Source organism: Calypte anna, chromosome 10 (genome assembly GCF_003957555.1).
Source record: "Calypte anna isolate BGI_N300 chromosome 10, bCalAnn1_v1.p, whole genome shotgun sequence".
Lineage (NCBI taxonomy): Eukaryota > Metazoa > Chordata > Aves > Apodiformes > Trochilidae > Calypte > Calypte anna.
In genome coordinates this window covers 14,684,673-14,698,030 of record NC_044256.1, presented here as the reverse complement: position 1 = coordinate 14,698,030, position 13,358 = coordinate 14,684,673, and the positions used below count along the sequence as shown (strand labels likewise).

Sequence of the window (13,358 nt, the reverse complement as noted above, 5' to 3'; positions counted from 1 at the left end):
TTATAGTCATTATGCTTTCAGCACATGGGCTTGAACAGAGGCAGAAAATAGTGGTTATATTTTTGACACCTTCTTTTAAATTATGAGGGAGGGCTGTGCTGGTTCTTCCTCATGTCACTGAGTCTTGCTCTTAGAAAGATTTAAAATCAAGATAAATGAGGGATTTTCCCCACCCTCTTATTTTATTTTTATTTTTTTTTTTTAGATTCAGGTTGCTCTAAGCTTTCTGAAAGGCAAAACCAAAACACCCTAATGTAAATATTTTTGCTTCCATTCTAGGCAGTAATTATTTATGAAGTCCAGCTTGCTGTGTCTGGTTGAGGCTGCCCCATGCTGCTGAATGACACCCTGATGTTTGCCTATGCCTACATCCTTTTACATATTCTTATCCTACACCGGTTCTGTTGTCTGCTTTTAAGATGTCCAGTGAATGGAGATTCTACTCTCTACATACCAAACACAACGAATCCCTTTGGATTTCATAGTTCCCTGTGCCCCAGGTGCTGTTATTATCAGTCCTGACATCATTCATTCAATATGACAGGCCCTGTCTTTCCATTTATCTGTAATAGACAGGAGTCTTTGAATCATTTTATTTTCCGAACACAGCAATATCTCTTCTTTAAAAACTTCCTTTCATATATATATTTCTTGTTTTCTTTGTCTATTATCTAGTGCTTTATATTTATTCTGTATTTTCTTTACTCTGTATCTCCTGTTCCCTTTTTTTATTATTTTTTTTTTCTGAGTAACTACTTCTCTATATTTCCCCCCTGCAGGTTACTGATCCAGGCTTATTGCAGTTAGCTAAAAGGTTCCACTGACCATATGAAGCCTTAGATTAAGACCAGGTAGTATCTCTGCATCCATACACAGTGCTCATGAAGTGTTTAGTTCAGTGTCTGAGGTTCCTGCACTCTCAAAGCCAAGCAGGCTTAAGAGTAAGACAACAAAGAAAACATATCTTTAGTAAAACTTAATGTCAGCCTTTAAGGTATAAGATTAAAAGCAGGGTCTTACAAGTGCAAAGAGATTTAAAATACAATTTTGTCTTAAACCAAACAAGTCTGTTCTTTTGCTACTTAACCTCTTTCTCATTAACTCCCTGGGAGGTATCCCTGTCTTCAGAGCAGGAGTCTAATGCTCCAGTTAGAAGTTCAGTTCCCTCTTATGGATTCAGAATGGGAATCTCAACCTGAATTTTTCCGTCTGGTTTATCAACTACAGATGCTAGGGATCCAGTTTTCATTGAGTAGCTCTCATAAAAATAGGAATATTCCTGGTGGTACGAATCTTGCTAATACTGCAAGGGAAAAAAGACACATAAAACATTTAAAGCAAATGTAATAGCCTGGAACTGTGCAAGAAATGCCCTTGATTTGAGCAATGAATCTTATTAAATCCTGACAAAAATTCAAAACCATCTCGGTGTCCCAGGCCCTGTATTTGCTATCAGCACTTGAGATCAGCTTCATATTTTACCTTCACCCTTGATTGCAAAGCATAACGGGCAAAGCCATTTTCTGTGAATGTCATTGCTGTTAGGAAAGAGAGAGAAGAAAGGAAAGGAAAAGGGGGAACAGGGCTAGCAGGGAGCTGGTATTGACAAAGGAAACTTTAACAGTATGATGGGAGCAGGGAGCAGGATGGGGAAAATAGCCCTATAGCCCTCTTTACTTGAAGTTCTACATCTTCTTAAAGGAGCTGTAGTTACAAGCTGCCAGGTTGAGGTAATTTTTTTTTTTTTTGAGGTCATTTACAGGAGCAGTGTTAATCACTGAAGGGACTTTGTCTCCAAGTTCTCACCTACATGCAGAGATGTTCCCTTCCTTCCCTGTAGTCAACAGGAGCTTTCAAATTATTGTTTCAGAGCTGGGTTACATTTGCTAAACCCACACCATGCAACCAGCAGCATCTATGAACTGCAGGGGATGATGGGCTTGTCATGGGGTCTTATATTGCTGATGATCCTAATCTCAGTTGAGCAGCTCTTGTCCTGAGGATCAGGAGTGGTGGACTTAAGTTTTTCTGAAGAGCCTGTAAGAAATGTAACAACAGTTGTCATGTTTTCATGTAGAATTTTTGACAGAAGTATCCCAGGAGTGCTTGCTGACTTCCCATGTGTTAGCTGTTGCTGATGTTTTCCCATTCACCCAATGAATAACATGGGAACTATGGATTGTGAGGAAAGAAGGGAATTCAGATAACAATGAAACCAGAGTAAACTTGGAATGGGTCTTGTGATGTTGCCAGAAACCCCAAGATGGCATCAGAGACCTTGCTTTTCTACATTAATAATATAAGAAATATTCTTAGTGTCTCTTTATTATCTCTTTGTCTTCTGTTCTTAACTGGTCCTCCACTGTTTATAGATCTTTTTTTATTTTATTTTTTTACTACTCTTTCTTGAAGCATCATTTGCAAGGCATTGAAAATTCTGAAGGTGCTGTATGACACCCACCCAAGCTACAGTGCAAAGCTCTGCCAGTACAACAACAGACCACATCCCCAGGAGTACATTTGTACTTTATTTTGTTCTAGGAGCTTGGAACAGCAAAACTGGATGCAATTTGGTAGCTAGAAATTCACACAACATGTAGGATTTTTTGGGGGGTATTTTGTTTTCTGTTTTAAACACAAACCAGCCTAAGTTTACAATGCCCCTGGAGGCATTCTAGTGCTGAACTAGATAGTATGGAGGTGATGAGGACTTGCCACAATCTCTCATATGCTTGAGGGTTGATTCCTGAATTTTATCAGCACACTGATTTTTAAATTGTAAACCAAATGAGACCAAATCCTTCGAGGAGTGTTAGGAGGCTCTGGTCTATACAGTCATGAACAGGAGAGATTATTTGGATTTTGCAAAACACACAGTGATGTACTGCTCCATGCCTCCAGACATCCTGCACCATCTTTCACTGATCACTAAGTCAGTCACAGAATGTGTTCAAGCCAACTTAAGGGATACATTTTCCCAGTGCAGATCTGGGATCCTTATTTAGCCTTTTTATTCAGCCTTTGCAGTGAAGCCAGGTAATTGTTCTACATAATGATGTACCATGCATCAAGATCATCTTGATGTGCTTTAGATAGCTGTATTTCTTGTGAGTGGAGAAGCTTAAATGAGATATCCAGCTCATCTCATTTAAGTGCATTCATATTTCAGACTGATCGAAGAGATTCAAGTGCCTGTCTTCAATTAGAATGAGTAGGAGTTGGATGTACTTGTTTGCTGTGGAATTTTTGAGAAGCCTGTGCTCTATGTAAGCTGGTTGAAATTCATAGCACAGCATTTAGAGCATTTTAGAAGACTTTTTGTTTGGAAGTATTCTTTTTAATTGTCTTTATTTAGGTAGAGGAAAAACTACATTTATTTTCAAGATTGCAACTACAGGAACTTTGCAAGGAAATGATAAAATTCATATACTGCAAGCACTTTTGAAATACAGTATGGCCCATTGGTTTTTTCTAGCCCAATGTTTAAAACCTTGATGTCTGTCTGCTAATTGACAATGTGTCCTTGTGCCAGAGCTTGCCAGAACTGGAACACTTTTTGAATCAGCTCTTGTTTTCCTAGTTTGTGATATGTTGATTTCTGATTTCAGCCACCGTTGTTCATTGAGTGGGGATGATCTGAACAGGCAGTGGTTGACACCCAATCCTCAGCTCCATCCAACTATTTACCATGCCAAGGGGCTCCTCCATTACCTGCGCAGCATTGGCCGGGCCCCTGTGGTGAGTTCCTGCATGTGCATTGCTTTAGAGCTAGAGAGATATGGGAAACATCATGTGCTGTAACATTTCCATGTTATGGAAGTGTTTTGAAAGTTTTGGTTATTGATTACTTTATGAATCCTAACAATTTCCAACTTCAGAATCTCTGTATGCCTCGAAAACAGATGAGAAAATGAAATCCTTGAAGTGCTCTAATAGGCTTGAAGCACTCCAGCTGGTCTAACTATTATGAGCAGGTTATTGCTTTCTACATGGCAATGAGAGAAATTCCACAAAGATTTAATCTGAATGGACTGTGCAAAGCCCATATTTGAACAACCCATGCAATCAGAAAAACATGAGGAGCAGCCTTCAACATTTCTCAACTTCCTTGTTGCTTGGGTGATGAAAAAAAATGGCTGTTTTAAGGGGTACCAGAAATTCAAGAGAGAAGGGTCTCATCTCAGAGGTCTAACTGGGATAGGATCCAGGATAGGATCCATTCCATCTGCTTAGTCTTGCTTCCCAGCAGAATGAAAACATAGTGCTAAGAACTCACAAAAAAAGGAAAATGGAGAGGTTCTAATGTTAATGAACAGATGTGAATGCACAGACTGGCAGGTTGGCTGCTAATAGCTACGGTGAGGCAGGAAATGTCCAAAGAAACAAAATTCCCTCTGGGTTTGACAAAAGCCCCATGGAAGGTGAAAATGGCTGTGAGCTGCTTTAAAGTGATTTCTTTTGGGAATGTGGTGTTTGACTGAGGCAACATCCCAGAAATTAAACTCTGCAACCTGAGGAATATTGTGGAAACTCAACTCACAGTTGTGGATGCCCTCACCCACTTTTTCCTTTGGTTCAGAGAGGTGTAGGATCTGTCTCATTTTATCATGCTTTTTCCTATCAGGTCTTTTCTGATACACAACCATCCCTGTCATATCCAGGTATAGAAAGCTGAATGCTCAGTGTGAGTTTTCAGCATTGCTGAGTGAAAGGAGATTATTGATCCTATCATCTCCCTCACTCACAGGCTGCATGTAGGACTTGGTAAACTGATTTTTCTTTGCCTTTGAAGAGTACATTGATTTCAGTTTATACATACTCAAAAAATGCTTTTTCCCTGGTCCAGAAGAGAGCTGGTTTTTTTTCTTTTCTCTCTCTCTCACTTTTTTTTTTTCCCTCTAACCTTCAATATCCCATGGAGCCAAGTTCTCTGATAGTCAAATGATCTCTGTGAACTGATCTAGTTGCATTTATCCTGGGGATGCACAAGAAGTTTCTTCAAAGCAAAGATGCTTGAAGGAGAAAAGAATGAGCTATAAAGTTAACTCTTTCAAATAAAAACCATTTTAATTGATAACTTTTTATAGACAACAGCCTGTGGGGGTTCTTTTTTGGGTTTTTTTTCCTCCTCCAGTTTATTTTTGGCTCTGGGAAACTTGGTTAGATCATGGGACTGAGTGAAGTGTGGCATTGCATCTCTCTGCTGAATGACATCTTTTGACTGAGAGCAGCAAAGTGGGAGTGTTGGAGACCTTTTGTCTGGGAACAGAAAGGTCTAATGGAGAGAAGGAAGTTGCTTTTGAGCATTTATGGCAAAAAAACTTCTTTGGTTTAGAAATTCCAGTTAACAATGCAGCTCAGCACACAACAGGGAACCTGCACCTCGTACAGACAGAGCTACAACCAAGAGTAGGACAAAAAAATCTTCCCAGGGACTAGGAGACCCTGAGCAGGGTTTGCTGCTATCCAAAGGCATTATATCAAGCTTAGAAACAAGCATCCTACTGCAAGGATGTAGCTCAAACTAGGGTAAAAAAACTAGGCCTGTCTACCTCAAAACTCACAAAGTCTTGTCACAATGCTATTAAGGAAAAAAATGAGAATTTACGCTATAATAATAATAATAATAATTTAAAACCATTCTGTGTTCCAGCAGATTTTGTTTTCCCATTTCTATTTTGCTTTTTCTCTCTCTGAAAAGGTGCCTGGTTCTGTGACTCATGAGGAGGGTTGGTTTTGAGTTAAAAAGCAGCCCTTACCTTTAAGATGATCAGTGCTGGCAAATAACTTTAAATAGATAAAAATTTGCATGTGTCTTGAGTCATATCCTAGCGAGTGCAAGTCTTGAGAATTTAAGTGCTTTGTGTGTATTAGTGTCCCAGTCATATGGAAGGACAGGCTGGAGAAAAAGGACTGTTTTTTCCAAACACAGGTTTATTTAGTGTTTGCCAAGACATATTCCAGGCAGAATTCTGTATTGGGTGCTCAGACTACAAAACATAGCTTTTTTATGTTTTTTTATGTTTCATAGGCTGAGCAGTGAGACACAAGGTACCCTGTAGGGTGAAAATGAAGAATGTATTCTGGAGAACAGTTGAGTATAAACATGAGTTAGTGCAGCACCCAGGAAACTTAATTAAAATGTAGTTCTATGCAACTTGCAAATAGAAAAAAAACATTTTCAGTAGCATTGATGTTTCTGGAAGCTGGTGGCAGTCAAAGATCCAGTGGTCTCAAATATCAGCTGCATTACAGAACCTGACTGTGATTCTCCTGTACTAATACAGGAGTCTGATTCTGGACCCTCACTAAGGACACATCTGCAGGTTTCTTGAGGTACAGAATTATAGACCTTCTACTGATCAGGCAGGCCAGCTATCTGATCATCCCTGTGTGCTTTCTGGTGCATAAAGTAATGTTTTAGGCACATAATATACTGTGCCTTTTTTGTGCTGGTAATTCTGTAAATTGATGGGTAATTGATACCTGGTTGAGCTGGTTCTCTGCCTTGAAATAAGAGGAAAGCTATAAAATCCTCTTTGATATTCATAGGAATAAATTCTAGGTGGTACTTGTGGTTAACCTAAACTATGACTGTGTTGCTGATAGCTTAGGTGAAACACTAGCTGGAAAAATGTCTGTCATTAAGAGAACCAGTAAAAACAGCTCTTTAGAACAAGACATTACAGGATAATTGCACGTGATTCAACAGTTACTTCAAGTACAGGAGTTGCATAAGCCCTGCAAAATATAAGGGGGCTGAATCTCTGGGCTCTGTGCAATATTGTTTTCCTTTTCCTTTGGTAATGATGCTGGTTGTAGGTTTGCAGCAGTGAGCAGCTGTGATTGCCCTGTTTGTCCTCCCTTTCTGCCTGGCAAAGGGTATGAGTAAAGCAGGAGTAAGTTGGTGCTGGGTGGGTCACTGCTCATGGGCTGCAAGTGTGTAAAGTGCGTGTTAGATGGAGCAGGGATGGAGATGTGCAGCCCCAGAGCCCTGCAAAGCAAACTGGAGGTGAGTGGGGGTGCAGGAAACAAAGCTGATAATGAAGAAACCCAAAGAAGGGAGCAGTGTAGAAGCTATGAGATTACTCAATTTATTATAAGTGGTTGAGAGGGTTCTGCATGTGTACCTAAACCTCTCCAGTATGACAGCCTAGTGTTTGCCAGAGGAGCTGAAAGAATGTTCATGCCCAATTCATAGATAAACTCCCTGACTTGCTACAGCTAAACTTAGCTACTGCATAACTGGTAAATAAACATACTAGATTCAGCCCTGGCCTAACAGTTGGTGGAAGAAGCTCATCCTCTCCATCTGTTTCTTCTCTCTTCACATGTATTTATGTAAGAACACATGTATATTTTTTTTTAACCCCCATATTTCTCCCCCATCTCTCTTTATGTTGATCTGTAATTCTTCCCTACTTTTCTACACTTATTTTCTTGTCTCTGACAAACACCCTGAAAAACTGTTTCAATGAAGTCTTGAAGCTCCTTTCTGCTTGGTGGTGAATATTGGTTTAAAATGAACCTATCCTTTCTCTTTAAAAATTCTTGTCTTTTCATTGTCGGATTTCTGAATATTCCTGATAAAGATGTGGAGAATATGTGTAGCAGCAGTGTGTGTATTGACTTCGTATCTCAGAGGGCACTGACATTGATTATTCTTTAAAACCTGGGTCAATATTTACCTCTTGGGTCATTAAATTGTGATTTTAATTTCTATAGGAGTCAATATATGACTATGAAGGCAATCAAAACTTCAGCTAAAACTGGGAATGTGCCTTGTGCCTAGTTTATGTGACAGCTGACATGAAGGAGATGGATTAGATAGACAGGTAGATTAGACACTGTGGAAAGAGATTATTTGCCATGAAGATGGGTCGTGTTTTGTGCTTGGCTTCCAGGAATTCATGCAAAGACCTGACAGCATCATGCAATGTAGTTGCACAAGTTTTTTTTTCCTGAAAATGATGTAGCACAGGTTTTGAATTTAAAGAAGCTCAGGTGATGATTAATTGCTTGGGAAAGCAGAGATTTTTAATCTCAGGAGGATAGAGATGGAGTTGAGGAGTTTAGAAGTAGAAATAGCCTGACAAATTGCTGTGTTGTTGTATCATAAGTTACCATGAACCCTTAAGTTCCTGAGTTGCCATGGATTCTTGCACAGATGTCATGTTTATTTCTGCTGAAGACAGAAATGCACTGTATCCCTGAGATCATGTCAGATTGAATAGATAAAGGAAGATACAACTGACAAACAAAATTTGACACAGGTTATAGGCATGACACAATCTGAGCTCCTCTGAAGAGACCTGAAGAAGACAATAAACCTCCACTAGTCTTATTTGGTTTATTATGAATAACTAGGAAAATGTTTCTTTCTAAATGTTCAAGATTTTTTTTTTCTTTTCCTTTTTTTCCCCTTCTCCCTAGGTTTTCTGTGACTACCATGGACACTCCCAGAAAAACAATGTGTTCCTTTATGGCTGCAGCATCAAGGAGACGTTGTGGCAAGCAGGTTGCATGGTGGACACAGCAAATATCACAGAAGATGTGGGCTATAGGGTAGGACCACTTTGTTCCTTTCTGAAGTTACTAAGTGTACATGCATTTTGCAGCTGGCTAATACAAAATTTTGGAGATAAGAGGAACTTGCATTTACTCCAGAGGAGTAATGGTCCAGTGAGTTTCTAGTTGTGCATAGTATCTTCACAACACCAGATGCTAACAAGAATATTATCAGATGGGTCCCTATTTGTTTATTGTTAATAAGATGCTGTGTTATAGACTTTGGCTACAGAGCAATAGAGCAGACACATTTTGGTGTGTTTATAATTTCTAAACTTTTAAATCCATAACCTTTTGTCCCAGAACCCCTATATAATAGGAAAAAAATAGAAAATAGGAATTATTTAATGGTAACGGAGAAAATTACACTATGCCACTGTCCTACTCAATTGAATTGCTTAATCACAAAATATTCTTGGTCTCACTGAATACACAAGAGCATTTAACAAATGTCAAACAGATACAACATAGTGGAATTATATCAACGGCAAATGTCTGGTGTCATAGAAATTTATCTGGGATTAGATAGAGCAAATATTAAAATCTGTTTTATTCCTCCTTTGTGTGCATGTCTCATTCATCAAATTGTTCTCTGGGTTTCCTGCTTGTGTCTTCTTTGTGTGTGTCTGCTTAGATATTTCCATCTGAAGTGAGAAAATTGTGTGGAAAAAAAGGAAGAATCTCATAAGCTTTAATTATAGTCTTAAAAAATGTTAATTTCACAAAACATTAATTGTGGCCTTAAACTGATTATATAGGTACAGCTTCATTCATTACAACCTGAAAGAGGTTGAAAAGTCTTTACATTTCTGTAATTTTCACTGCTACTGCATAAATACTAATTATCCTCCCATAAGGATGCCACATCTTCTGTGTTCACCTTGGTGCATTATACACAGCAAACTGAAACTTAACTGGAAAAAAGTGCTCCAGTGTTTGTTGAGAGGGGTCCTTGTGGCAAACACTATTTCACAAAGAAATCAGGGAGGATACTTGGAGTCAGGAAATCCTTTGCTGTGTTTGAAATCAGGGGGCTTGAAAAAACTGAAGGTTTGGTGTTACACAAGCAGAATTCAAATGCTGCTGTCAGCATCTGAAGCCTTTCTTGAATCTACAACCAAGGAAGACTCCAAGGCTGCTCAAGAGAACTCTGCAGTGGCCTATGAGATTTTTTGGTTCAAATCCTCTTGTTTGCATTCAGCAGAGATGGGTGCCTGCTGCAGTTCCTGCTTATGGGTGACCCCCTTCATTGGGAAGTTGGGAAACTCTTTCTGTAGGAAAGCACATCTGCAATTGCAGACAGAAGCAGATAAACACTGTTGTCTCAGAGCTGCTGCCTTGCACAAGATTCTCTCTTGCCTCCTTTAGGTAGCCCTGGATAATTCTGGCCTCCATGACGGAGTTTTCTCCCCAGGAGCTGAAATTAAATACCTTGAGAATGGTTTTTTGGTGGTTTTTTGTTGTTGTTGTTGTTTGTTTGGGGGTTTTTTGTTGTCAAAGCCTTTGTCTTATTAGGTCGTAGACTCAGGTGTATTCCTTGGCAATATACAGGAGTTAAGAATCTTTGTTACTTTCCAGTATTTGGAGGCCCTGGGTGCAGTGTTAGCATTGCAAAGTCCTCTTTGAGGATTTGTCCTTTTGGTAATCATTCCAGGCCCCCTTGACAGCAATCTCTGCAGGAACATGAGTAAAAAAATATATTTCCATTCTCTTATAATGAGTTGGAGGTTTATGGACAGGTTCCTGTGTGAGGGGAGTAGCTTTGTTTGCTGTTGTACATGCTGAATCCAGCTGTGTGTAAAGAAGGAAAACAATGAACCTACTGCAGGATCATAAAAGCATCCTTTAAAAGGGTGTGCTTTCACTCATTCAAAATATACTATTGAAGGATAATTAATGAGAAGAATAAGTAGAGAAGAAAGAACCATTAGTGTGAAGTCCACTGAATGCTGGTAGAATGAAAAGAATATTAAATTCAGATTTGCTAATGCTCACAAATGAGTCCTGTGTGCAGAGACATTACTGTTACCTGCCAGCATTTTTATTTAATCAAATGTAAAAGATTGATCATGTATATTATTTCAATTGTTTCAAAAAGCTAAACTGTGTTAGGGATCTGATTATTGTATTTGAAAGTATATACTTAGAAAAAACAAATCTCTGTTGGTTCAGATAAGGGCAGAATTAAAACTATCTGGACATACAGTGTAACTGGATCTCATGATTGTTCTTGAGGCTTATAACATCTGGGTCATATGGCTCTGTTTTTATTTGGGGTTTTTGTTTAATTCAACCCAAATCTAGGAAAACCTGGAAGAACTGCATGAGAGAAAACTATTTTGTTATTCCCGTGCAACAAGTAACATGATGAAAGCAATCCAGAGACATTGGATGCTTTCTCTGAGGCAAGCAGGCAATTTTAAACATTGCTCTTTGCATTGTGCCCACAGGAAAGGGAATGCTGTAGCTCCTAGTAGCACCATGGAGATCTTGACTTCAGAGTGAGACTCATGGTGAGCTCTGATTTAAAATGGAATCTCTTGCTTTGCTCCATTTTTTGCCATCTCAGTTTTTTAATCTGAAAATTTTCCCTTAGAGATCTTTAGATCTCTGTCTTATAAAACTGGTAAAGTCCTTTGACAACTGTAGTCAGAATATACTGAAAAAATGAAATTCCTTTTGGTTAAGCTATTTGCAGGAGATACTCCAAAATAGTTTATGCCAAAGATTTCTCATCTACATCAAACATGTTTTCGGAAGACAATATTTTATCATTTTCAATGAAATCAAACATTTTGTAAAGTACTATGAGGTAAGGCTCAGAAGAATTGGAATTATAATTGCTCAGAATCAGACAGTGAAACTGATTGCTGTTGGAAAGTGAAATTAGCTGCTTGGCTTTTAGCACCCAAACTGAATGAAATTCAAGGATAAATGTCATTAGCAGGAACTCCTGTATGATTCCATCCAGTTCAGATGTTTGAGAAAGGTGCCATGAAAAAAATAGTGAGTGTCCTCATTTTGCTTGCTCTTCTCTAGATGGATCAAAGGGTCTTTTGACATATGATGTGATTAGGATACTAGCACTAAAATTTAGATGCACAGACACACACCTGCACGTATATGTGTGTACCTAAAGGTCCAGTTTCTACATAGAGCACACAAGCATTAGTATTGTCTAGTATATCTACTTTATGGAGTGTAAAAGTAACACATTTAGCACTGTGTAATGACTAAGTAAGTGTTGCCTCTGCAATGATGGAAATGATGCAATGTATTAGGAGTGTTTATAGACTTTGTTGTTGGCAAGTACAATTTCTAAAATAAGAAAATCACTCAGGGCTAAAATGTAACTTTTACTAGGTTTTCATGATTTGTTTTTGTGATTCTCTAAGAGAAGTGTATAAAATGTATCCTTTACACTCAGAGGAGAATGTTTTGGTTTGTTTCACAATGCCAGTTAGCTAAATGTTGAGCTCTATTTTCATATAATTAGGTGCAACCTTCCGCAAGAATACACATCCCTTTGCTCTGCTCTGTGCTAGGTTCAGACAAGGCTCCTCCCATAGTTGAATCCCTTGTCAAATTGTGGATGCATGATGGGAGGAGATACAATATAGCTGGAGAGGGGAAAATGGGAATACTGGGTACTGAATTCAGGAAGGTGTAGATTATTGTTGAAGCAACCTGAAAACTCTGACTTCAGCAGTCCCAAGCAATTGGGTATGAAAATGTTTGGTTTTGAATGAGATGTACCAAGTGTACTGGATATTTTATTTTTTAGTCTTTGGGATGAAACAAATATTTGAATCTGAGGATTTCACTTGGGATGGACGTGTTGAAGATCTTGATAGCAGTGCCTACAGAGAGGTTTGTTTGCTAGAGACATGAAAAAGCACAAGTCTCTCTGTATTTGTGTATGATGTAAGCACGCACACATCTGTTTGATTAATTTTCTCATCTCTACTGATATTTTCTCATAGACTCTTCCAAAAATCCTGGATAAAGTGGCCCCTGCATTTGTCATGAACAGCTGCAGCTTCTTGGTGGAAAAGTCCCGGGAGTCGACAGCTCGGGTGGTGGTATGGAAGGAAATGGGGGTCTTGAGGAGCTACACTATGGAGAGCACTTACTGTGGCTGCAGCCATGGACTCTACAAAGTAAGTAAATCTTTCAAAGAACCCTGTGCCACCCTCCTGATAATGCACCTCTCATGAGCTTGAAAAAGAAAAGAAGAGGAGCAAACTGTCTTGATGCTTAGCATTGTCTGCTCTCTCCAGACCCATGGTGCCGTGAGTTTCTCCTCAGTAAAACCTTTCCATCACTCTTAGCTTCTGTGTCAGGGAAGTAGAGTCCTTGCCGTGGGTTTCATTCAACAGTGAAATAGAAAGAAAATCAGGTCTGGAGCCAAAAGTGTTGAGCTAAGGGGTGATACAGGGCACTTATTAAGGGCTTTCACAGTGTTGTAAAAGATGTGTTGTCTGGTCATATAGACATCTTTGAGCCTACCTAGTCCTAAGGTAATTATCTTGAATATCAGTGACACTAAGATCTTTGGTACATTCTAGCTACCTGAATATTCACCTGGTTAAATTTAAGAGCCTGCACTGAGAATCCTTTATTTGGTGGAGCTGCCTTTTACTGACAGCCAGAAGTAGCTAATCTAAGGCTAGTTTAACAGCTCTTCATGAGCTCCAGGTAAATCTATGACTGTGATCTAGACAGACCTGAATTTGACATTGAATGGGGTTTCAGACTTGGTAGGAATGGTTAGGTGCATACTGAATGCA

At 39.0% G+C, this 13,358-nt stretch overlaps 1 protein-coding gene across 1 annotated transcript in view; it reads left to right on the top strand.

The window, feature by feature from the left end:
* The window catches only part of AGBL1 (ATP/GTP binding protein like 1), a 269,261-nt gene that overhangs the window by 135,557 nt on the left and 120,346 nt on the right, over nt 1-13,358 (top strand). Inside the window, exons 19-21 of the mRNA XM_030456954.1 lie at nt 3,609-3,738; nt 8,434-8,565; nt 12,552-12,728. Of these exons, the coding sequence (XP_030312814.1) occupies nt 3,609-3,738; nt 8,434-8,565; nt 12,552-12,728 (439 nt within the window). The remainder of the gene's footprint in view (nt 1-3,608; nt 3,739-8,433; nt 8,566-12,551; nt 12,729-13,358) is intronic.